Source organism: Lynx canadensis, chromosome D1, assembly GCF_007474595.2.
Source record: "Lynx canadensis isolate LIC74 chromosome D1, mLynCan4.pri.v2, whole genome shotgun sequence".
NCBI lineage: Eukaryota > Metazoa > Chordata > Mammalia > Carnivora > Felidae > Lynx > Lynx canadensis.
The window spans coordinates 16077242-16102692 of NC_044312.2; the positions used below are offsets into that span (position 1 = coordinate 16077242).

Consider the following 25451-nt stretch of genomic DNA (forward strand, 5'->3'; position numbering starts at 1 on the left):
GTTATGATTTCACAGCTTGTGAGTTCGAGCCCCACATCCAGCTCTGTGCTGACAACTAGGAGCCTGGAGCCTGCTTCGGATTCTGTCTCCCTCTCTCTCTGCCCCTCCCCTGCTTGCGCTCTGTCTCTCAAAAATAAATAAACATTAAAAAAATTAAAAAAAAAATTAAAGGCCTCAGTCAGTTAAGCATCTGACTTCGGCTCAGGTCATGATCTCATGGTTCGTGGGTTCGAGTCCTGCATCAGGCTCTGTGCTGATGGCTCGGAGCCTGGGGTCTGCTTTGAATTCTGTCTCCCCCTGTCTCTCAAAAATAAATAAACATTTAAAAAATTTTTAAAAAAGAAGGAGAAGGAGAAGGACTTCCTGAATATGGGTAGAGCACAGCAAGCAGAGTTTGGTTTGGTAGTTTGCCTTGGGGGATTATGGAAAATGAGGATCTTGAGGTAGGGAGAAAGCAGCCAAATGCAGTCTCAAGAGGCCTAGTTGAAAATTTATACTTAGTAACATAGTTACTACATCTTACATTTTGTGGCACTTCATCTTTTCACATAGTTTTACCCACAGTGCAAGCCTAAGAGTTAATTAGTGTTTGTTGTAACTGTTTCCTTTTACTTATTTTTTTAATGTTTATTTGTTTATTTTGAGAGAGAGAGCATATGAGGGAGGGGGAAAGGGGCAGAGAGCGGGAGAGAGGGAATCCCAAGCAGGCTCCACACTGTTAGTGCAGAGACTGATGCGGGGCTTGATCCCATGAACCATGAGATCATGATCTGAGCTGAAATCAAGAGTCGGACGCTTAACTGACCGAGCCACCCAGGTGCCACTATGATAACTGTTTCATAGCTAGGTTAACTGAGGTAAAGAAGTTACCGGATTTTTTTCTAGGTCCACAGAGCAAGGAGCCAGAAGGGAGTAACAACAGGTGTTGAGGAGGAGAGGAGCCCACAACTGAGCAACGTCTGGGAGGGCTGTGCTGGAGCAGCGAGGTAAGCTAAGACCATGCGTGAACAGTGACTTTGGCAGGAAGTACACTTGAGCCTTGTTATTTGTAGATTCTGCCTTTGTGAATCCACTTGCTTACTAAAATATGCTTGCAATCCCCAATCAATACTTGTAGTGTTTTCACGGTTATTTGCAGACATGCTCAGAGCAGTGATAAATGTAAGTCACCTGACACCTACTTTACATGCTGAGGCGGAGAAAGGTGACGTTCTGCTTTCTGGTTTCAGCTGTCATACTGGAAACAAGTCCTCTGTGCACTTTCTATGTATTGCTACATTTTCTGCTTATTGTTGGTGATTTTGCTATTTAAAATGACCTGCAAGCAGGGGCGCCTGGGTGGCTCGGTCAGTTAAGTGTTTGACTTCGGCTCAGGTCATGAGCTCACGGTTTGTGATTTCAAGCCCCTCATCTTGTCTGCTGTCAGCAGAGAGCTTGCTTCGGGTCCTCCGCCCCTCTCTGCCTCTCCCCTGCTCATGTGCTTTCTCTCGCTCTCAAAAATAAAAATACATTTAAAATGACCCCCAAGCATAGCAGTGAGGTGCTGTCTAGCGTTCCTATGTGTAGTAAGGCCACCATGTGGCTCACGGAGAAAGTGTGTTAGATAAACTTCAGTACAGCATGATTTACAGTGCTCGTGGCTGTGAGTTCAATGAATCAATGGCTGGTTGATGAAAATGTTATGACCGGGGCACATAGAAGCCTAATCTCATATTTCCCCTAGGAGCGATGGTTCAGTATTTGCTAATTGGGTGTTTGTGGTGGCTTTATAGAACATAACTACTGTGGATCACAAGATTCAACCGTTTTCATTAGTGCTAAGTCTTAGCTCTAGCCAAAGAACACAATCTGAATGTTCCCTGAAAACGTAATGGAGAATTTGAGTTACTATCATACTTTGGTTTTTTTTCCCTATGAGTTAAATGAGAGCATTGGTGATATCCAGTTGAGAGCAGAGCCCCTGGGGTTCCAGTATGATGTCAAAGCGAGGCCTGAGCACAAAAGTTCCTGCTCCTCAAATTGAAGCATGATGTGAACATCACACTTGGTTTAAGAGTCGGTCAGAAACAATTTCCCTCCTGTGTGTTTATTGTATATGTATTAGGCTGACGGTGTAGCATTTTTTTAAGTTTATTTATTTTGAAAGAGAGAGAGAGAGAGAGACAGCGCGTGCACATGCGAGTGGGGGAGGGGCAGAGAGAGAGGGAGAGAGAGAATCCCAAGCAGGCTCCACACTGTCAGTGCAGAGCCCAGCACGGGGCTTGATCCCACAAACCGTGAGATCATGACCGGAGTCAGACGCTCAACCGACTGAGCCACCCAGGTGCCCCTGACGGTGTAGCATTTTACCGTAATTCTCCCCGCAATCAATTCCTGCCCCACTTCCCCCCATATCAGTCCGTAGCTCCTTTATCCCTTCAGCTGCTCAAGCCAAAATGCCTGGGGGTCATCCCTGATTCCTTTGCTTGCACCCCCACATCCAGTCTATCAGCAAGTTCTGTCGGTTCTACCCCTGCTGTTTCTCCCTCTGTTGCCTCTCACCCACCCCGCCCTTCTGTGAGGTCTCGTGGTGCCGGGCTTCCCGCATCCCCTTGCCGGCTGCTGATCTCCGCCAATGGGAGGCACCAGCCAGACAGAAGGCAGAGAAAGGAAGGAGCAGCCGTCGCTCACGGTTGCCGTAGTAGTGAGGGCACGGTGTGCACACTTCGGTGCCTGAGTGTGGCACCCTCGCAGCCCATCAAGACCACTGCAGGATCCCTTCTGCTTCCGGCACCTGCGGTGGACGCCTCCCCTCGAACCTCTTCTTCCTGCGGCACGCTCTCCCTTCTCCCTTTTGCTCCGCGGGCCTTCCAACACTCTGTGACCAATGTCCCACATTTAGCACCCTCTGTCAGAAGTAGCTAGTGTGGTTTCTGACTTCCTGACTGGAGCTTGGCTGACATAGCTGCCAAATCATTTCCTGAATCGGTCCATCTTTACCACCACTGCTTTCACCCCGGTCCAAGGCACAGTCACCTCCCACCTGCACTGTGCAACAGCTAGGCTCTCTGGAGACCACAAGCAGACAGGTCTGGAGCTAGACAGGCAGGTAAGGCAGGCAGCAGTCACTGGTGAGAGACCCCTAGAAAAAGGAAGTTCCGGGAGAAAATAACCGCCCTCTACTGCCAACCCTGGAGAACTGGGATTTGATTTTATTTCACAAGCTGATTTGCTGAAGCCGCTACTCACTTAATGCCATTACTAGGCCTGGTTCCTTATCTCTGCCTGGTGCTCAGTCTGGCTTTTTCTTTTCTTTTCTTTTCTTTTTTCTTTTCTTTTTGGTTTACTTTGAGAGAGAGAGAGAGAGAGAGAGAGAGAGAGGGAGACAGAGGACAGAATGCAAATGGGGGAGGGGCAGAGAGAGAGGGAGACACAGAATCCAAAGCAGACTCCAGACTCTGAGCTGTCAGCACAGAGCCCAACACGGGCTCAAACTCACAAACCATGAGATCATGACCTGAGCCCAAGTCGGACGCTTAACCAACTAAGCCACATAGGCGCCCCTGTCTTTTTCTTTTTAAATGTGTATTTACTTATTTTGAGAGAGGGCACTCGCAAGTCAGGGAGGGCAAGAGACAAGGAAAGAGAGAATCCCAAGCAGGCTCCACACCTTCAGCGCAGAGCCTGACATGGGGCTCCATCTCACAAACCATGAGATCATGATCGGACCCAAAATCAGGAGTTGGATGCTTGACTGAGCCACCAGGAGCCCGTCTTTTCTCTTTCACATTATAGAACAGCAGGACAACCTGAAAGATACAGCATTTTATTTGCAAAATCTTTGCCAACTAACTTGAAGAATGAAAGAAAATAATTCCATCGCTATCTCAAAAAGAACATCTTTTAAGCTTCCCTCCCAACCTGAGCACCCTGGAATCCCAGACATTCCAATCCTTCTGTTCTAACTCAAATCCCCACCATGGCATAGATGCATAATTCCCGTGGGAAGGAAACCTGAGACAGGCAGAAGCCATTTAAGGAACGTGCACTGTACTTTCTGGTAGAGAGGGCAGCAGGGAGCACACGTCCCTGAGTCAGGCAAGGACGCCACGTGGCTGACGGCCATCTCTCTTCCGCCAGCACAGCCTTGCAACAGCGTGACCTGGGGGGGTGTCTCAGCTGAAGATCAATGTCTCTGCATCTCCAGCTTGGGAGGCGGAGTTGGATGGAGGGGTGAATGCTTTCTTGCCTTCAGCTAGAGCTTTAAAATGCTGTGAGGAAAGAGGAGAGGGTACACGGAGTTTGGGTACGTTGGCTGCTATATCTGAGCAAGAACTAACCTCTTCACCACCCGTAATGCTCCAGTTTTTTCTAGGTTCCATTTCAGAACAATTCCTTGGTGCTGTTTTTGAAAAACAGCTAGAAATCTGCCCCGCCTCCTTCAAAGATGAACCCCTCTCCTTCTGTCCTGCTTCCATCCGTTAGGCCACATGGTTCTCCCACAAGGAGTGTCCTTGGTAGACCCTCACAAGCCTGGCCACGCCAGAGGCCCACAGCCATTCCGCCTGCCTTCCTGTGAAAACCCAACCCTCCTGCTTGCTGCTCTTTTAATGACAGAGAAGGGTGATGGTAACTCCAGCAGAAACATCCTTGTCAAAGGATCCTTCCCTTGTCAAAGGACACATCACAGCCAACTCGAGGAGTGGAGACTATAGTGATCTCGCTACAGCTTAGAGCACTTTCTAATGCTAGCCTCACCTGTGAGTTCTTGAATTCCGAGTAGAGGGAAAAGAGCAGGTGTAGGGACTGAATCCGACTCTTGTAGACAGGGATGTCGAGGATGGCTGAAATCAAGAACTCCCATGAGCAGAACCAAACAAAACCGGGAATTATCTGTTTAGAATAGCCAAGCCCCTCCCAGATGGGACGTGTTACTATGCCTCTGGGGGTTAAACACCTGGCAGGGAGTCACCTAAGCCCAAATACCACCTTCAATGGTGCCAAATAGTAAACTGGCTTAAAGCAAGGGCCGTAACTCAAGATGCTGTCTTCCGAGAGTAAACAAGCCTTTTCAAAAGCCCACAATGTATTCATCCAGAAACGGAACCGGGAAGGGATGGGGGAACTTACCACAGATCATGTCAATGTACTCTGCCAGGCTGCAGTCGATCTCTGCCGTAGGCAGGCTCACCTAGGAGGAGCGTGGGACGGACCAAAGTCAGAAGGCTGAAGCTTCAGCGGGGCCAGCACCCCTCCCTCTCTCTGAAGGAAGAGAGCTCCCAGCATAAGACATGTCATGTGCTCCCCCAAATTCATATATTGAAGCCCTAACAGCCAGTACCTCAGAATAGGACTGTATTGGAGACACAGTCTCAAGAGACATAATGAAGCTAAAATGAGGTCATCAGGGTGAATCCTAATCCAGTAACTGGTGTCCTTATAAGAAGAGCAAATCAGGACACAGGCACACAATGGGAAGACGGCCAGGAGAGAGGCCCTGGAAGAAGTCAACTCTGCTGACAACTTGACCTCACACTTCTAGCATCCAGATGTGTGAGAAAATAAATTTCTGTTGTTTAAGCCACCCAATCTGGGTCATGAAAGCCCTGGCAAACAATACAATGTGCTTTTTTCCCTCTGATCAATAAAATGAGATTGGTGACATTCATTAACCATAGTGGATGATCTAACAGGACCAAAAATAAAAATAAAAATAAGTAAAATACACTGCCATGCTATCTTCCGGTGTGTATGTGTGAGGAAGGGGCTGATCCCAGGCCACGGCCAAGTATTTATGGCTACTTGGTGTTATAATGCCTAATGGGCATGGAACACTATAGGAACAGAAAAAATGGAATATGACAGATGAGGTGATAGGCTTTGGGTCTAAACAAGTCATACTGTAAGTTTAAAAACCATTGGCTCTGTAAACAATTTTTGTTCTTTTTTTTACAAAAAATCAGAGTGTAGGTAGGTCTGCAATTTCCTGTTTTCATTTAACATGTCATTGGTATTTTCTCCTATCAGAGTAAAATAAAACCAAATAACATTCTACTGTGTAAGTATTTCACCAAATAAATGTACTACAGTCTATTCAGTTCCCTAATCAGACACTTTTCCTCAGCTACAGCTTTAAAAATGCTTTGAGGAAAGAGATTGTTTTCAAATTCTTGGCTTTTACCACTGTTCCTCAATAAAATAAACATTTACCTAAAAACTCTGTCCTCACAGAGCTTATAGGGAGTTTTGATAGGGAGAAACAAAAACCGAAATAAGTAAGGCATAGAGTATGTCAGAAGGTAAGTGTTAGAGAAAAAGCAGGGCAAGGGGGTGAGGAACATTGTATGGCTGGTGTGGCCATTTTATTTATTTATTTATTAAAAAAAATTTTTTTTAACGTTTATTTATTTTTGAGACAGAGAGAGACAGAGCATGAACGGGGGAGGGTCAGAGAGAGAGGGAGACACAGAATCTGAAACAGGCTCCAGGCTCTGAGCGGTCAGCACAGAGCCCGACGAGGGGCTCGAACTCACGGACCGCGAGATCGTGACCTGAGCTGAAGTCAGCTGCTTAACCAACTGAGCCACCCAGGCGCCCCATGGTGTGGCCATTTTAAATAAGATAGCCAAGGAACTTTAAATTGTGTTTGCTCAGTTTCCTTTTCTTGATATAGAAGAGCTCTTTGCTTGGACAGTAATCCAATATATAATTTTTTTCAGTTCATCACTCTTTAACTTTGTTTAATGGTAAGTACTGGTACTGAGAACTTTTCATTTCCAAATCTAAAATGTCACATTTTCCCTATTATGACTTTGAAGTTTTTTTTAAATGTTTTTAACGCTTTATTTATTTTTGAGGGAGATAGCGTGTGAGCAGGAGAGTGGCAGAGAGAGAGAGGGAGGAAGAGAGAGAGAGAGAGAGAGAGAGAGAGACAGAGAGAGAGAGAGAGAGGTAGAGAATCCCTAGCAGGCTCCACACTGACAGCCTCTGATGCAGGGCTCAAACTCACAAACCGTGAGATACTGACCTGAGCCCAAACCAAGAGTCAGACGCTTAACCGTCTGAGCCACCCAGGCGCCCCTTAGTTTGTCTTTATCCCATTATGTTTTTCTTTTATTTTTGAGAGAGACAGAGTGCGAGCAGGGGAGTGGCAGAGAGAGAGGGAGACACAGAATCCAAAGCACGTTCCAGGCTCTGAGCTGTCAGCACAGAGCCTGATGCAGGGCTTGAACCCACAAACCACAAGATCATGACCTAAGCCAAAGTTGGACACTAAAACGACTGAGACACAAAGGTGCCCCAATTTTTAAGATTCTTAAAAGCAAAAGAAATAAGACACAAAAGAGTGTGATTAGATTTAGACACACACAAAATAGGCAAGCATGATCCATACTATTAGAAATCAGGACAGTGAGGGGCGTCTGGGTAGCTCAGTTAGTAAAGTGTGCAACTCTTGATCTTGGGGTTGTGAGTTTGAAAAAAAAATGTTTTTTAATGTTTATTTTTGAAAGAGTGAAAGAGAGAGACAGATGTGAGCAGGGGAGGAGCAGAGAGAGAGAAGGAGACACAGAATCTGAAGCAGGCTCCAGGCTCTGAGCCGTCAGCACAGAGCCGCCCGACGTGGAGCTGGAACCCAGGAACCACGAGAGCATGACCTGAGTCAAAGTCGGATGCTAAATCAACTGAGCCACCCAAGGCACCCCTAAGTGGCTGTAATTTTAAACCTCACATTAGGTGTAGAGATTACTTAGAAAAAAATCTTTAGGGGCACCTGGGTGGCTCAGTTGGTTAAGCATCCAACTCTTGATTTTGGCTCAGGTCATAATCTCACAGTTATGAGATCAAGCCCCATGTCAGGTTCTGCACTGGGCATGGAGCCTGCTTGAGATTCTCTCTCTCCTTCTCCCTCTGCCCCTCCCCCACTTGCACTCTCATGCTCACTCTCTAAAACGTGTGTGTGTGTGTGTGTGTGTGTGTGTGTGTATTTCAAGAAAAAATAACTTAATACAGGAAGAGAGCAAACACTGGGCACTTGAGTAAATGCTACACTTTCGTGGCCCCTGCTCCCTCCACTTACCTTGCCCAAAAGCTCTTCAAACTCTGGGGACCATTCCTGCATTAGCGTGTCAATATCAGGCATGGGCCTACAAACAGAGGTAAATATGAACAGGAAACGAGGACAGGTAATGGGTAACATCAGCAACCTCTGGGTCATGAGATTCTAGGATGAAGGAAGGTGGTCAGTCAGCCACATGAGGATTTCAGGCTGGCCGGATCCACAGAACCTCAGGTTGATCTGGTATGTCCTCAGCCTGTGGGCCCTCTTCTCAGAAGCAATGGATCCGCAAGTGGGGAAGGTCACCAGGGGTTCCTCTGGTGAAGAGTGTGTATTTCTTACCTGGTATAGTGCACAGTCGCAGGGGGCTTAGAACGGTGTAATTCTGAGATGCTCTCAATCCATGTGTCAATGGCTTTGGGATTCTTCTCTGCATCTTCTAGGCTCTTTACTTTCATATGTTGCTAGAAAAATAAGGGGAAACCCTGGCTGATGACATTAAATAGCTCTCTTATTTTAACAGGATGGCTCATCATACGCTGTTGTTTCTTAAATAGCAGACAGCCGATGAATAGGGTAGCCTAACAGCAGCCAAGTGAAGATTAGAGGAAAACCTGATAAAATTTTCTGGAGCCATGGGAAGGGGGTGGGTGAATAGGACGAGACTGACCACACTGAGATGGCATTTCATACCCCTAGGATGGCTACAATTCCTTTTTTTAAGTTTGTTTGTTTGTTTGTGTGTTTATTTAGAGTGAGCGTGCATGTGGGGGAGGGGCAGATAGAGGGAGAGAGAATCCCAAGCAGGCCCCACACTGTCAGCATGGAGCTGGATGTAGGGCTCAAACCCATGAACTGTGAGACCATGACCTGAGCCAGAGTTGGATGCCTAAGAAACTGAACCATCCAGGCGCCCCTAGGATGGCTAGAATTAAAAAGACAGACAATCACAAGTGTGAGTGAGGGATGTGGAGCAACTGGAACTCTCATTCCTTACTGGTGGAATAGTAAAATGGTTCAGCTACTTTGTGTTTTGGTTTTTTGTTGTTTTTTTTTTTTTAAGTTTATCTTTGAGAGAGAGAGAGAACACAAGCAGGAGAGGGACAGAGAGAGAAAATGGGAGACAAAGAATCTGAAGCAGCCTCCAGGCTCTAAGCCGTCAACACAGAGCCTGATGTGGGGCTTGAACTCACAAATTGCGACATCATGACTTGAGCCAAAGTCAGACACTTAACTGACTGAGCCACCCAGGCACCCCAAAGGTGTGTTTTTAAATGAGATAGCAGTGATGTTTATACAGCTCTGTGAATACACTAAAACTCACTGACCTGTACTATCTGAAAGGGAGAGTTTCATGGTAAGTAAATTATATTGCAATAAAACTTTTTAAAACTAGGGCTGGCCTGAAACCAAGCTACCCCTTTTGATAGTAAGTCAACCGCACAGATACCAGTGGGGCCTCTGGCCATCTCCAGCTGGGGCCTGGACTGGACTAGTATCTTACTGTGACGTTGTGCTGTTTGGAATTCTCAGTCAACCAGAGAGAGAGCACTGTGGGGTCTGACTGCTTTGTAGAAGGCTCATCCAATACCAACAGGCCAAGGTTGTCCGGCTTTCCATCAGGACGTGGGACCTGGTTAAGAGAAAGGAAGAAAGAGGAAAAAATGGGGTTGGGCATACATAAAAAGGCCATATCTGTTGTTTCCAATCAGCTGAAGAGGAAGAACTCTTCCGGTTCATCATTATTACTAGTATTAAAAAGCATGCTTGCATACCATGCTGTACTAAAATACCATCTACTACAAAACACATGATCTATAGTATCTTAAATATAAAGCGGATAATTAGCCAAATAAATGACAAATTTTTAACATATAATGGTAGAATGAAGTTATTACCTAATACAATGAATAGAATTTGGACAGCAAGATTAAGAACGCCAATGAAATGAAGAATGTATATGAAGGTAGCCAGTGCTAGCCAAGGAAATTAGTGGAATCGTTAAGAGTAAGAGAGGGGTCAGAAGAAACACCTAAGGAGTCATTTTTAGGATGTTTCGACTGTACCTTTAGGAATGCGTCAATATCCCCAACAGCGGGGATGAAATCAGGAATGAAAGGTTTCAGTTTGTGGTCCAGGTCGATCATCTGAGGGGTGTACCTAGGAGACATTGCCAAGGTTAGGTGGAGAAAGTCAGAGAAACGAACTTTACTGTTCAGGTTAAAAAATCTAAGGAGAATGGCCCCATTTCAGACTGGAGGTAGGAAACGGGTGGGGAGGTCATGGGGGAAGGGCCTGGTGCTCACCTGCTGATATATTGGAAGAGTTCCTTAATCTCAGCCGAAACTGGCAAATGTTCATAATCTGTAGGATCATAGGCCCTGTGAAAAGGAAAATATGGTTCGAGGTGGCCAGAGAAGAGCAGACGTGGCTGAGCCCTGGTTCAGCCCCCTCCTCACTGACCACAGACTCCCTGACTCTGAACCTTGTTTCTGCCCTGCCCACAATTGCCCTTCCTGGGTGGTTCACAAGGCAACTTTAGAATGCATCATAATTAGCTTGGTTATCTCTGCCAGTGAAGAAGAAAAGAGTCGCAGAAAATGGAAAACAATTGCTAAACATTTTAGAATGAAGCATACATTTTGTTTCCCTTTTTTGAATGAAAGGGATGGAGAGAAAATATGGTATGAGATTGCAATTTTTTAAAATTCAAGTATAACTGACAACATGAGATTTCAATATCTGACATGAAAATAATCTGTCCCAAGAAAAACAAGAATTTTTACAAAGATGCTTTTAACAGTGGGCACCTGGGTGGCTCAGTCAGTTAATCTTCTGACCGCTGATCTCAGCTCAGGTCTTGATCTCGATATGAGTTCAAGCCCAGCCTTGGATTCCACGCTGGGCCTGGAGCCTATCTTAATTAAAAAAAAAAAAAAAAAAAAGTTTTTAACAGTGTTTATTTAAGAATTTTTTCAATGTTTGTTTTTGAGAGAAAGAGAGAGAGAGTGAGCACGAGAGGGGCTGTGAGAGGGGGACAGAGGATCCGAAGCAGGCTCTGCACTTTCAGTACAGAGCCCAATGTGGGGCTCGAATTCACAAACCATGAGATCATGACTCGAGCCGAAGGCAGACACTTAACCGACTGAGCCACCCAGGTGCCCCTTAACAGTGTTATTTATACAGGTAAAAAATTAGAAACAAAATACCCAATACTTGAGAGATGGTTAGGCATGTCAATTTGAATGTTTAGTAGTTATTATTATTTTTAATTTTTAAGTAAGCTCTACACCCAATGCGGGGCCTGAACTCACAACCCAGAGATTGAGTTGCATGCTCTACTGACTGAGCCAGCCAGGTGCCCCCAAATATTGTATAGTTATTAAATACAGAATATAGGAAATGTATACAGTAAAAAAAAACAAAAACAAAACCCAGTAGAACACATTAATTATAATTAAGTAAAATGTAATAAACATTGGCAAAGTACATAGGTGACTTGGAAAGTTATTAACAAAGGTCTGAGGAGGGTAGCTTAGCAAAAAACAGAAATATATCATTATTGTTTTAATGTTCACTTATTTACTTTGAGAAGGAGAGAGAGAACCCCAAGCAGGCTCCATGCTGACAGCACGTGCTGATGCGGGGCTCCATCTCACGAACCACGAGATCACGACCTGAGCCAAAATCAAGACTTGGGTGCTCAGCCGACTGAGCCACCCAGGTGCCCAAAACTAAATATATTATTGACTTGAAGTTTCCATTTCCCCAGATTCTGTAATTTATGAAAGCAGGATATGATCATGAAGTAAGCTGGGAAACATGAAAAGTCAGTCTGGGATTAAACTTTTGCCTCATTTGCTTAGTGTCTACCTGTGGGTGGATAGTCCACAGGTAACTTTTTATTAAACTGCTTGATTTAATTGATACATACAGATGATATAAAAGGAAAGGCATAAAATGTACAAAATGAAAAGTCATGGCTCACTTCCACCCTTGTCCCCTTGCCACCATGTTCCCCTCCCCAAAGTAATCACTAGGATTAGTTTCTAGGGTTTCCTAGAAATAGTCTACGTAATATTCGTTTTATACCCTAGTAGCACAGCGTGAACACTCTTCTTTACCTTTTTAAAATTTAACACTGTCTCTTGGAGATTGTTCTTTATGGTGCACAGAGTGCTGCCTTATACTTTTTAATGGCCAGACAGAATTCCACTGATTGGCTACACCATCATTACTTTAACCAGTAATGGTATATGAAATGGATGGGCCTTAGAATCCACTTTGATTAAAACCTATAGGGGTGGGTCATGAATAATCTATCCCAAGGACTGGAACAGGGTGAGGTTTTTCTTTTGTTCTTGTTTTTTGTTTTTTTTGAGAGAGAGAGAGAGAGAGAGAGAGAGAGAGAGAGAGAGAGGCAGAGGGAGGGATACAGAGAATTCCAAGCAGGCTCTATACTCAGTGTGGAGTCCTACGTGGGCGGGGCTCGATCCCACAATGCTGGGATCGTGACCTGAGCTAAAATCAAGAGTCCGATGCTCAAGCCAAATGAGCTACCCAGGCGCCCCAAGAGATGTTTTTACTGAAACACCAGCCAGGAACACGTGCTTCAGTGTAGGGCTCCCAAGCACTTATTCTCTATCCATCCAACAAAGATCTGAGCCTAAACTAGAAACTCTCCTGTGCCTGTATGTTTTCCTTGCTGAACAGAATTGCTTGTGTATGTATATAAATGTTATTTCCTCGTTCCCAACATTAGAGCTCCTTGAAGGCAGGGACCACCTTTTATATTCACTCAGCAAATCCTCATGAAACCACCGAACGTGCAAATATTTCAGATAATGCAAGTGATGTCATGGGACTCAATGAGGCAGTGTGGCCGGAAGAGAAGGAAAACGCATTACGCTGGCTTCTGAGACACCTGAAAATCCTAAGCAGGATCAAAGGGAGACGCTAGAATTTCACTCCTAACTGATGTGTCTTCCTCCCTGGCTTGAGCGTCCTCAGCGAGGCAGGGCTTTCCTCACCCTTCCAGAGGGGCCCCGTGCTCTTCATCATCATCATCTTCATCAGTATCCGTCTCAGAGGAGTCGTCGTCGTCATCATCATCATTTTCACTGAAGCCCCGTTGAGGTGTCAGCTGCAAGGGCTTCTTCTTCTCCTGAGGTAGGGCAGGGTGGGCACAGAAAGAGCTACATAAAGAGGTTAGTGTGCCTATGCCCCATTCCCTCCTAGTGCTCCCACACATACCCTCCCGCCCGGCACCAAATGACCAGAAAGAGAGGGTGGCTCTCCCCAGAAAGGCCCCAAGGACTGTCGTCTTTTCCTGCTTGGCTGCACCCTGGGGCCTCACTTTCTATAACCACATTCGATTTTTCTCCTTGAGGCCTGGGTATAGATTTTATCCAGTAGATATCTATTTTACCTTTTACTTAGGAGACCCCCAGTCAGCTCCAACTCTAAAAGTTAGAGACTCTTGAAGGAGAGGAAGGCAACTCTGATTAGTTATTTTGGAAGGAAATGATGGCAGATGAAGTTGGAAGACAATTTTAGGGGAATCTTAATACTCACAAAGCTCACGGGGAGGAAATCTAGTGTTTAATTTGCAAGACTGCCGAGAGTAAGCTGCTAATAACTACCAAAAGAATCAACTCCGTCCCCGAATTCCAATCAGCAGTTCCAGAGACTATGGGTTTTTCACTTCCATTCAGTCACACTTCTCTTCAGTGGGTATTGGAACTGCCCATAGTCCCCGTCCCTTCCCCCCCGAAGTCAAATGCAATGACTACATGTTATATCTCAAGATAAGAGACTCTTCTGTCCTTGGCATTACAACCTACCTTTCCGAGCTTCTGGTTCTCTAAGTATCATCCCACACTCTCAAGGGTATGAGGAGTCCAGTTTTGGGACTTGCAGGGGCATTTGGGACAGGGTCCATGTCTTTGCCTCTGTGGCCTGGAGCCTGTGACATGCCCTCACTTAGGACCCAAAGGATGACCGACTGGTCCCCTTTAAAAGTAGGTTTGGGGGCACCTGGGTGACTCAGTTGGTTAAGCGTTCGACAATTGATTTTGGCTCAGGTCATGATCTCATAGTTGTGAGATCAAGCCCTGTGTTGGGCTGTGTGTGCTGAGCATGGAGCCTGCTTGGCATTCTTTCTCTCTCTCTCTCTCTCTCTCTCTCTCTCTCTCTCTCTCTCAATATTTTTTTAAAAAAATTTTTTTTCAACGTTTATTTATTTTTGGGACAGAGAGAGACAGAGCATGAACAGGGGAGGAGCAGAGAGAGAGGGAGACACAGAATCGGAAACAGGCTCCAGGCTCTGAGCCATCAGCCCAGAGCCTGACGCGGGGCTCGAACTCCCGGACCGCGAGATCGTGACCTGGCTGAAGTCGGACGCTTAACCGACTGCGCCACCCAGGCGCCCTATATTTTTTTAAAATAAATAGTAGGTTGGGGCGCCTGGGTGGCTCAGTCGGTTAAGCGTCCGACTTCGGCTCAGGTCACGATCTCACTGTCCGCGGGTTCAAGCCCCGCGTCGGGCTCTGTGCTGACAGCTCAGAGCCTGGAGCCTGTTTCAGATTCTGTGTCTCCCTCTCTCTGACCCTCCCCCGTTCATGCTCTGTCTCTCTCTGTCTCAAAAATAAATAAATGTTAAAAAAAATAATAATAAAAATAAAAATAAAATAAATAGTAGGTTTTGAGGGGCACCTGGCTGATTCAGTTGGTAGAACATGAGACTCTTGATCTCAGGGTTGAGTTTAACCCCCTCATGGGGCATACAGCTTACTTAAAAAAAAATAGCAATAATTAATTAATTAAAAAAATAAAAGTAGGTTTTTTTAAAAAATGTTTATTTCGGGGCGCCTGGGTGGCGCAGTCGGTTAAGCGTCCGACTTCAGCTCAGGTCACGATCTCGCGGTCCGTGAGTTCGAGCCCCGCGTCGGGCTCTGTGCTGACAGCTCAGAGCCTGGAGCCTGTTTCAGATTCTGTGTCTCCCTCTCTCTCTGCCCCTCCCCCACTCATGCTCTGTCTCTCTGTCTCAAAAATAAATAAACGTTAAAAAAAAATTTTTTTTAAATAAATAAATAAATAAATAATGTTTATTTCTTTTGTGAGAGAGGGAGAGGGTGAGGGAGCGCGACACGGGGCTCAGTCCCACGACCGTGAAATCATGACCTGAGCCAGTATCAAGAGTCTGATGCTCAACTGACTGAGCCACCTAGATGCCCGTAAAAGTAGGTTTCCAAAGCTTGGTTTCCATATGCCATATGGCTTATGCCAAGGTTAACAAATGTTTGGTTCTAGTTTTAAAAATTATTTAACGTTTCTCTTACAGTCAAGCAACTATTGGCATATAAAACTGTGACATATTACATAACATCAAAAATGCTTTTGGTCACAGGTTCCTGTACGCATAACACAGAATTATTATATATAGATAAAAATATATTTTAACTAACTGTAATATGTGTGTGACAAATGGCACCCAGTTGCAGAATTTATTCAATGACTGTGCTTTATTGGTATACAATAGATAAGGGTCTCCTATAGTGCTCTTTTTTTTTTTTAACGTTTATTTATTTTTGAGACAGAGCATGAACGGGGGAGGGTCAGAGAGAGGGAGACACAGAATCTGAAACAGGCTCCAGGCTCAGAGCTGTCAGCACAGAGCCAAACGCGGGGCTTGAACTCACGGACTAAGAGATCATGACCTGAGCCTAGGTCGGCCGCTTAACCGTCTGAGCCACCCAGGCGCCCCTAGTGCTCCTTCTTAACTCAAAATCTGCCAAAGCAATCCCTCATCACACAGGAAGTAGTTTGGCAAAGGCAGCTTTTTAAGAATACTGATGGCCAATTTAAAGGTTATTAAAAATAACCTCTCTGATTCTAGGTGCACACTAAATTAAAAAGATAAATTGAGTCCTGAATGTTGGTCACAGCATGATGAAGACTAGAAAAATTTAGGGTGAACATGTAAAACTAGGAGGCCAAATTAGGAAAACTCACTTTTCTTTTGTCGGCTTCTTCAAAGCTATGTTTTGCAAAATCTCTGATCTAAAGGCAGAGGGCTTCCTATGCCACAGACAGATGCCTAAAAAATTACTTTGTGGGTAAGATGTTAAAACAGCACACTAGTCACCAAGTGGAACGACTTTATTTTTCTTAATAATTTATTTATTATATTTTTTAGTAATCTCTACACTCAACTTGAGGCTCGAACTCACAACCCCGAGGTCAGGAGTCGCGTGCTCTTCCAACTGAGCCAGCCAGGTGCCCCAAAGCAGGACTATTTTAAAATGTGACCTTGTATAAAAAGCTACATTTTCTACAATCAGTCTATATTACTGTAGCTTTTTGCATTACTTCAAATATCCTTCTTCACTTGTTTCAAAGCTCCTGTTCTTGAAGGATAATCAAAAGGTAACTAACCATTGGATCACGTGCTAAGGCTGAACACAATGGCTGTGTAGGAGAGCATGTGTGCACCTGTAGGGTCCTGCCTAGAGCTGGAGGCATCTTGCCATCTTTCTTTCGGAAACAGAGCAATCCTCCAGGTTCACAGAACCAACAACAAAGTGACATCTGGGTCTTAAAACTTCAAAATTAGGGGCACCTGGGTGGCGCAGTCGGTTAAGCGTCCGACTTTGGCTCAGGTCATGATCTCAAGGTTCGTGAGTTCAAGCCCCGCGTCAGGCTCTGTGCTGATGGCTCAGAGCCTGGAGCCTGTTTCAGATTCTGTGTCTCCCTCTCTCCCTGACCCTCCCCCGTTCATGCTGTCTCTCTCTGTCTCAAAAATAAATAAACGTTAAAAAAAAAAAAATTAAAAAAAAAAAACTTCAAAATTAAAGTCTCTTTCACAAAATATTGGCAGTATCACAAATGTTGACAACGAACAGATGCCTAGACCAATAATTCCAAACTCGCTTTATCATAAGAATTACTTGGGAGTGCTTGCTAAAAATATAAATTCTCAGGCTTTTACCTTCAAGATCCTGATTCAGTAGTTCTGGGTGGGGACTGGACATCTGTATTGTTAAAGGTAAGTACTCTAGCTGATTCTTATTGTCCGTAAAGTTTGCAAAAACAACGCCTATATTATATGAAATATATGAAATATATATATTCCTCACCAAAAAGTCAGCTGTAATAGTAGGCTTGACTCCAGAAGGAAACAATTTTTTCTTTTTTTTGAGAGAGAGAGAGAGACAGGGTGCAAGTGAGCAAGGGGCAGAGAAAGAAAATCCCACAAGGGGGAGACAGAGAGAGAGAGGAGCGGGGCTCACCCTAAGCGGGCTTGTGTTTTTACCTGAAGCAGGGCTGAAACTCACGAACCATGAGATCATGACCTGAGCTGAAGTCAGATGCTTAATGACTGAGCCACCCAAGCACTCTGAAGGAATCAAAATCTTAAGGCTCTTTGCTCCTGATTTTCCTACATGAGCTCAAAGGTATCCAACCCAACCCCTGGAGGTGAGTAGTCAAGAAATGTTTACTGCTGGGGCGCCTGAGTGGCTCAGTCGGTTAAGCATCCTGACTCTTGATTTTGGCTTAGGCCATGATCTCACAGTTCTTGAGTTTGAGCCCCGCGTCAGGCTCTGCACTGACAGCTCAGAGCCCGGGGCCTGCTTCTGATTCTGTGTCTCCCTCTCTCTGCCCCTCCCACCAACTCCTGTGTGCTCTCTCCCTCTCTCAAAAATAAGTAAAACTTAAAAAAAAAAAAAAAAAAAGGCATGTTTACTATTGACCTACTGTCACCCAGACTAACTACTGACAACTCCCAAGTCCACAAGAAACTGTGGGTCATACTATACCTTGTTACTTTCCTCTTCATACTCATCACTGCTGTTGTCAGCCATAGTCTTGTCAGGAAGCTGGGCAGAACCAAGAAGTCCTTAGAAGAAAAGTTTTCCTTTTAGGTTAGTAATATGATCTTTAAAGACAAATATTTTTGGTTTATAGTATGTTATGCTCTGCTTTATGGCTAAAGGACAGAAGTCTGAATTCTAGTCATGGCTTTGTCAACTCAATTCAGGATATATATACTAAGCATTAGTGTGCATAAGGCATTAGGTTAGACATTATACTAGTGGATTATCTGCCGTTACATAAATTATATACAATCTGCCCTTAGTTTACACACTGGGAAGGCCGGGAGTGAAGAGCAACTCTATGGCTTGAAACTCTTAGCCTGAGTCTCAGTATTCCCACATCTGAAGGAAGGCAGTGACATCCATCACTCAAGACCGTTACAAGGATCAAATGACAAAACTCAGGTGAAAGGAATTGACCCAGCTCCTGGCAAGTAATAGTCACAAATATGAACTGAATCAGGGTCCAGAAAAGCAATAAAAATATTCTGAACAATTAAAAGTATAACCAGATATAAGATAGTAACTGGCATGGAAACCATGTTCAATGATTTCTAAATCAAATTCAGCCAGGGGCACCTGGGTGGCTCAGGTCACGATCTCACCGTTGGTGAGTTTGAGCCCCGCATCGGGCTCTGTGCTGACAGCTCTGAGCCTGGAGCCTGCTTCGGATTCTGTGTCTCCCTCTCTCTGCCCTTGCCCTGCTCGTGCTCTGTCTCTCTCTCTCTCTCAAAAATAAATAAACATTTTAAAAATGTAAATCAAATTAATGCCAATTAAACACCACTTTTCAGCCTGCTACCTTGCCCAAACTGAAAACAAATTGTAATGTCAACAGCCGGCAAGATTATAAGCATGCTCAAGTCAAAAACCTTGTCTAGGTATACATATATCCCCCAAAGATTGAAAGCAGGGACTCAAAAAGATACTTGGACACCCGTGTTCACAGCAGCAGAGTCACAATAGCCAAAAGAGGGAAAAAACCCAAGAGTTCATCAATAGACGAGTGGATAAACAAAATGCGGTTATACCTACAATGGGATATTATTCAGCCATAAAAAGGAAGGAAACTCACACGTGCCATAGCATCAATGAACCTCGAAAACACGATGCTAAGTGAAATAAGCCAGACACAAAAGGACAACTATTGTATGATTCCACTTTTGTGGAGCCCAGAATAAGTGAAGTCATAGAGACCAAGTGGAACAGAGGTTACCGGGGGCTGCCAGGGAGAGGGGAATGGCAAGTTATTGTTTAACGAGTAGTTTCTGTTCGGGATGATGAAGGAGCTCTAGAAATAGACAGTAGAGATAGTTACACAACAATATGAATGCACTCAATGCCACCGAATCGTACACTCAAAAATGATTAAAATGGCAAATTTTATGTTAGGTATATTTACCGCCACCCCAGAGGTCATCCTTGATTCCTAACTCAAGAGCCAAACCCAATCCATCAGCAAGTATCTTGTATTTTCCTCTCCTCTCTACGCTCCCCTTCCTCACCACATCTGGGTCACTATCGCCTCAGCTCGCCATTGCAACAGGAGCCTTGGCTCCCTACTTACCTCCTGCCTGCCTGCCTTGGAAACCACTCCTTCCTACCATACGCTGGTCTCCTTCAAGGCCTCAAACGAACCCAAACTCCTTTTCACGTTTCACTTGCTTCTTCCTTTTCCTGCCCCACTTCTCAATATCTGGATTTTTCTCATCTTTCAGTCTCAAATGTCACCGCCCCCTCAGGTCTTCCCTGACCCCCCTATCGAAAGAAGATCCCACTCCTCATCATTGTCCTTTGTAACATCACACTCTTTGCCTCCAACAGTGCACTCACCACATTTGTCATTATGTTTGTCCATTTGTCATCTGTCTCCCGTGATTACGAGCATCGAATGGCAGGGTCAGTGTCTCTTTTAATACTGTATACCTAGTGCCAGGCAGAAGGCTGACACACAGTAGGCATTCAAAACATGTGTGCTGACTAAATGAGGGGGTCAAGTCCTGTTAACACGTTCCACTGAGATTTTGACTGGGATCGCAAGTTAAGGGCAGTTTACTGAAGCATCTTCAAAACTGTGCAAAAACAGTTCTGAGAAGTTAAAGCAAACAGACAAACGTGAATCCCTGGCCGACTGTGAGCAGAGCCGCAGCACCAAGCCACCGGAGATAGGGAACACTGGTCAGGTTGGAGGAAGACCCTGCGTCTGGGGGGCTGGGTTTTCTCCTCCCTTAACTAGTTGGAAATGACGGCCGATTGTTCGCCAAACTGGACTCTGAAAGCCAACATTTGCTATTACAGTAAAACAGGAACTTCTTGGAGACATTCATGAATCCATCCTGCTCTTTTGTTCTGAGAGCTATTTCCTTCCTCTCCCGTCCTCTCTTACCTTTGGGTCTGGGGGTTGGAGGATGAATACTTGCAACCTCTTCAGAGTCGTTAATCTCTAGACGCTCATCGTAGGTCTGGTTTTCTACAATTTTGGTCTAGGTAAAAGGAGACATAATTACATAGCTCGTATCACCGGATATGAGCTGATTCCAAACCAGTAGTGGTTCCTCTTCCTTACCCAAGACACCAGTTTTACGTGAAACCTTTACCCCCATTCAAATTTTCCTTGGCTTCTTGGCCCAAGTCAAGCAGTTAAATCATTCTGCTGCAGCTCTTGTTTAGGAACTGCTGGCAGGCTGGCTGAGGATCGAGGGAATCGTGGAGGGAAACGACAGCCAACTGAGGGGACCAGCTCCCCAAAGCTGTAAGATGCACGCACAGGGGCACAACAGTATTTGTCTTAAGAGGCAGCTCTCTCCTTATGGTCACCTTCCCCCAAGGCTGTTGGGGTGTCGGGGCTGGGGGGAGGGAGCTAGGGGGCTGTAGAGGTTCTAAAAAGAATTCTGTCTCTGGAGTCCCCTTGTTTACCGACAGAGAGGGTAAACTCCAGTTTCTCAGTCCCATCCAATAATCCCAAGCGCATCACCCCCATCTCTACCCCCTGTCTTGAAGGTCGGACCCCACTGAAGTTTCTTGGGGAAGTAAAGGAAGCCGAATGATAGCTGGCGGCGTGAAGGAAGAGAAGTAACGGTTGTCACGGAGATGGGAAGAGATGGGGGGGATGGAGGGAAGGGGAGTGGAGATTCCTCCCGGGAGGGAGAAAGGGACTTCTCTTTCTGCTAAGGTGAGTACGAATTACCTGTAGCCCCTCTGAATCCGTCTCCTCTATATGGAAAGAACCCCAGCCTACGGCCGGAGTCTCACTCCAATATCAGACGAGGCCACTTTCGGGCTTCGACTTGGAGCTGCCTGCCTTGTTGCCAGTCGCTAGGAGGCAAAAAAAAAAAAAAAAAAAAAAAAAAATCGCGAGACTTGCTTCCGCTCTCGTGAGACCTACTCCCCTCGCGCTTTGCATCTCTCCCAGCAGCGGAGGTTCCGAGGAGGATCTGGAGGGTTTTGCATGAAGCCTCTCTGGGCGGGCTAGTCGCCTGTTTTTCTATGGTTTCAGTAAATGCGTCTGTGGCGGCATCTAGCGACCACGGCTGGCAGAGCCGGCTGATGAGTATCGGTTCGTACAGTTAGCCCTCCAATCTGGAAACGCTGTGTACGTTTCTCCCGCTAGAACAAGGCAATTCGTTCTAAATCGGTCTAATCGGAATTGAGGCTGACTCTCGAGGCAGTATTCCTCGAAGCACCTTGAATGTGCTTTTATAGCACTTGTACTACATTATAGTCCGTCCCCTCCACAGTGTCTCATTGCATGGGACATGCTTATATCAAGAAATCGTTATTTATATGCGATTCAAATTGAACCTAGTTTCCTATATTTTTATTTGCTGACGACTGAGCTTCGTTAGGGCATTGCATAACTTAGGCACTTTTATTTTATTTTAACGTTTATTTATTTTTGAGACAGAGAGAGACAGAGCATGAACGGGGGAGGGGCAGAGAGAGAGGGAGACACAGAATCCCAAGCAGGCTCCAGGCTCCGAGCCATCAGCCCAGAGCCCGAGGCGGGGCTCAAACTCACAGACCGCGAGATCGTGACCTGAGTTGAAGTCGGACGCTTAACCGACTGAGCCACCCAGGCGCCCCACTTAGGCACTTTTAAAATGCGCGTTGGATGGGTGAATGAGGAATGATGAACGAAGACGTAAGGGATAAATATTTCATAACCATGGACATAGTTAATTTGGGTAATCAGTGGGGTGCCTGGGTGGCTCAGTCGGTTAAGCTGTAACTTCGGTTAAGTGGGACTTCGGCTCAGGTCACGATCTCTCCGTTAGTGGGTTCAAGGCCCCCTTAGGGCTCTGTGCTGACAGCTCAGAGCCTGCTTCAGATTCTGTGTCTCTCTCTCTCTCTGCCCCTCCCCTGCTCGTGCGTGCGCGCTCTCTCTCTGAAAAATAAATAAACATTAAAAAAAATTAATTTGGGAAGTCAGAGAAAGGGTGAGAAAAAACAGAGAAAAGAATATTGGAAACTGACCCTGAAAACCTGCCAGACAAAAGCAGGAAAGTGGCTTTAAAAAGGAAAATGAGAGACACTTCTGGCCAAAAATGGAACTGCAAAATACTTAAAAATTTTTGTGTCCTCTGTTATTGCTAATAATAACGCATATGTATTATTGAGCACTCCCCACGCAGGAGCACTCAGATTATATAGTCTTATTTATTAATGGATTATCTAACTTCACAACCTTTTGAAACAGATGTTCGTGCCAATTGAGAGATTAGATCATCGAAGTTTAGGAGAGTTAAAATTATTTGCCTAGACCCAGCTGGTAAGTGGTCAAAATGGGAGTCAAACGCGGGTCAGTCCGACTTCTAAATCCCTGCTGTGAACCATTAAGACATACTGCCCCTAAGGCACTCCTCAGAAAGCGTGTTTGCAAGGGTGCTTTTCTTATGCAGTTTAATTTAGCTGATGTTGTATTTCCAAAGAACTTGTCAGTTTGTCTTTGCCGCACTGCCCTTTTGCACTGCACTTCGGTGGTCAGTATGGAACATCCCCAGAAGTGGCCACAAGAAAACAATAATTCCAGGCAAGATTTTTTCCTATTTTTAAATTAAGAATTTGCCTTTTTAAAAATATGGTTTTTATAACCAAAATTAAAAAATACAGTTTGACTTACATCCCTCCAGGGATGTAAAATAAGTTTTAAAAAACTTTTTTTTTAAAAAAACTTTTTTTAAAAAACTTAAAAAAAAAAAACTTTAAAAAAAAACTTTTTTTTTTTTTTTTAAGTTTTAAAATATGTGAGCTTTGGGGCGCCTGGGTGGCTCAGTCGGTTAAGCATCCGACTTCAGCTCAGGTCATGATTTCACAGTCTGTGAGTTCAAGCCCCGCGTCAGGCTCTATGCTGACAGCTCAGAGCCTGGAGCCTGCTTCGGATTCTGTGTCTCCCTCTCTCTCTGTCCCTCCCCTGCCCATGCTCTGTCTCTGTCTCAAAAATAAATAAAAAAAACTTAAAAAAAAATAAAATATGTGAGCTTTGTAAAGATTCTGCCAGAAAGCCACTATCGATGAAACTGCAGTAAGAGTGAGTATTCTATAATGCAGGGTTTAAGGGCACAGGTTCTGAAGTTGAGCAGCCTTTGTTCGAATCCTGGCTTTGCTACTCTCTAGACCCAACACCTGTGGTAGAATAGTTTTCCTCTTTGCACCTTGTAAAAGAGATTATTAGAGATCCTCTTTCACAGAATTCTTGTGAGGATTATTATTATTTTTAAGATTACTTATTTATTTTGAGAGAAAGAGAGTGAGCACATGAGCATGAGCAGGGGAGGGGCAGAGAGAGAGAGAGAGGGAGAGAGAGAATCCCAAGCAGGCTCTGAGCTGCCAGCACAGAGCCTGACATGGGGCTCGATCCCATAAACCGTGAGATCACTGCCTAAGCCAAAATCAAGAGTCAGATACCTACCCACCCAGGTGCCCCTTATTATTATTTTTGACACTGGCTGAAAGAGAACTTGTTATTACTTTTCTGTACAGAAAGTTCAACAACGTCCACTTAGTCCAGTTTGGTGGCCAATTCTTTAGCCTTTGCCTTTTCCAACTTGGCAATGGGAGCCACTGACTTTGGACCCATGATGTTACCTCCCCAGTGACAGTGGATCTCATCGTATCTGTTGTTGTAATGGGTCCTGATGGCTTCCACCAGCTTAGCCGGAGCTCCTTGGTCTTCCAAGTTACCTGGCGTGAAGGTGACAGTGGTGCAGGCCTTCCTGTAGACCGGATGCCTCAGCCTGGCCTTGCCCTTGATAATGCAGTAGGGAACCCCTGTCTTACAACACAGGGCTGGCAGGAAGAAGACCAGCTCAATGGAATCCACATCATGTGCTATCACTAGCAGCTTGTTTTCCACCAAGGTGGTGACACTATTTTTTTTTAATTTTTCAGTGTTTTTATTCATTTTTGAGAGCAGAGTGTGACTAGGGGAGGGGCAGAGAGAGAGGGAGACACAGAATCCGAAGCAGGCTCCAGGTTCTGAGCTGTCAGCCCAGAGCCCGACGTGGGGCTCCAACTCACGAACTGTGAGATCGTGACCTGAGCCAAAGTCAGACGCTTAACCAGCTGAGCCACCCAGGCGCCCCCAAGATGGTGACATTATTAACCCCAGCCTGAAGGACAGGAGGCCTCTTAGTGGGGAAATCTCCTTTGCCTGAAGCTCTCTTCTCAGCCTGAGCTGACAATCTCTGCTTCTTTTCTTGCTTTGTCTCTGGTCTGTATTTGTGAGCCAGCTTAAGCAGTTGAATAGCTAGCTGTTTGGCGGTCCAAGGCCTGAGTGAACTGGTTAGTCTCAGGAGGCACTTTTAGATGTTGATATTTAATAGCCCTTTGCTACTGCAGCCAGATGTATGAGGGCCATTGGACAAAGCAGGTGAGGTCCCTTTGGGGCTGGATGTCCTGTCCAGTGCCAAAGTCCTGGGACCTTTTCTCAAACAGGGGACCACCTTCTTGGCCTCCTGTTTCTCCACAACAGCAGGGGCCAGGGCCACCTTCTTCCTCTTAGCCTTCTTTCCTTTCGGCATCTTGGATGACTGGGGGAAAGAGACTCTCTTGAGGATGAAATGAGATAATTTGTGTGAAGAATTTAGAGTAAAACCTGGCTCATTGTAAGTGTTCAGTAAGTATTAAGGAATAAACAAGAGGTAAAAAGGGGGCAGTGTCATCATGAGGAAACCGGGGGTTTCAATCCTGGCTCTATCACTTATAGGCTGTTTGATTTTGGGCAAGTGTTTAACTTCTTTGATCCTCAGTGTCCTTATCTGGATTGTCGTAAAGGACTAGAGATAATGTGCAAAGTACCTGACACAAAATAAACACTCAATAAAAGAATGCTGTTTTTCCACTGCTGCAGTGGATGAGTGCTGCAGAGTTGAGCTAGTAGTGTGGGACAAAATGATAAAGGACGCAGGGAACAACTGCTGAATCAGGTATACTCTGAGTCTGACCCTTGGCATGGGAGAAATGCCAACAGAATCAGAAGACTGGATTTGAGTTTTATTTCCATTACGTACTGGCTTAGAACTTTGTGTAAATTTCCTAAACTT

The 25451-nt window shown here is 45.1% G+C and overlaps 1 protein-coding gene and 1 pseudogene across 3 annotated transcripts; both read right to left on the reverse strand.

Annotated features, from left to right (window-relative positions):
- Positions 1–3789: 3789 nt before the first annotated feature.
- Positions 3790–21238, reverse strand: IFT46 (intraflagellar transport 46). Of its 3 annotated transcripts, none has more exons than XM_030330831.2 (12): positions 21098–21238; positions 20297–20393; positions 17854–17933; positions 13066–13199; positions 10342–10416; positions 10102–10195; positions 9540–9668; positions 8378–8499; positions 8057–8123; positions 5110–5170; positions 4738–4823; positions 3790–4250 (listed from the first exon to the last, which is right to left on the reverse strand). In XM_030330831.2, the coding sequence occupies exons 3-12, from the start codon at positions 17896–17898 to the stop codon at positions 4155–4157; spliced, it is 909 nt and encodes a 302-aa protein (XP_030186691.1). In that variant the 5' UTR covers positions 17899–17933; positions 20297–20393; positions 21098–21238; the 3' UTR covers positions 3790–4154. The 3 variants fall into 3 exon arrangements, with proteins under 3 accessions (XP_030186691.1, XP_030186692.1, XP_030186690.1); XM_030330832.1 differs by having other exon boundaries at positions 17854–17913; positions 21098–21236; XM_030330830.1 differs by lacking the exons at positions 20297–20393; positions 21098–21238 and having other exon boundaries at positions 13066–13230; positions 17854–17930.
- A 2670-nt stretch (positions 21239–23908) lies between these two features.
- LOC115525435 lies at positions 23909–24935 on the reverse strand (annotated as a pseudogene).
- Between the last annotated feature and the right edge of the window lie 516 nt (positions 24936–25451).

Coding starts and splice junctions, on each gene's coding strand:
- IFT46 (XM_030330830.1), bottom strand. CDS start 17,879: ATGAGTATGAAGAGGAAAGTAACAAG. Junction 4,824..5,109: donor GTACATTGACATGATCTGTG/GTAAGTTCCCCC, acceptor TCTTGATTTCAG/CCATCCTCGACATCCCTGTC. Junction 4,251..4,737: donor CGGAATTCAAGAACTCACAG/GTGAGGCTAGCA, acceptor CTTTCCTCACAG/CATTTTAAAGCTCTAGCTGA.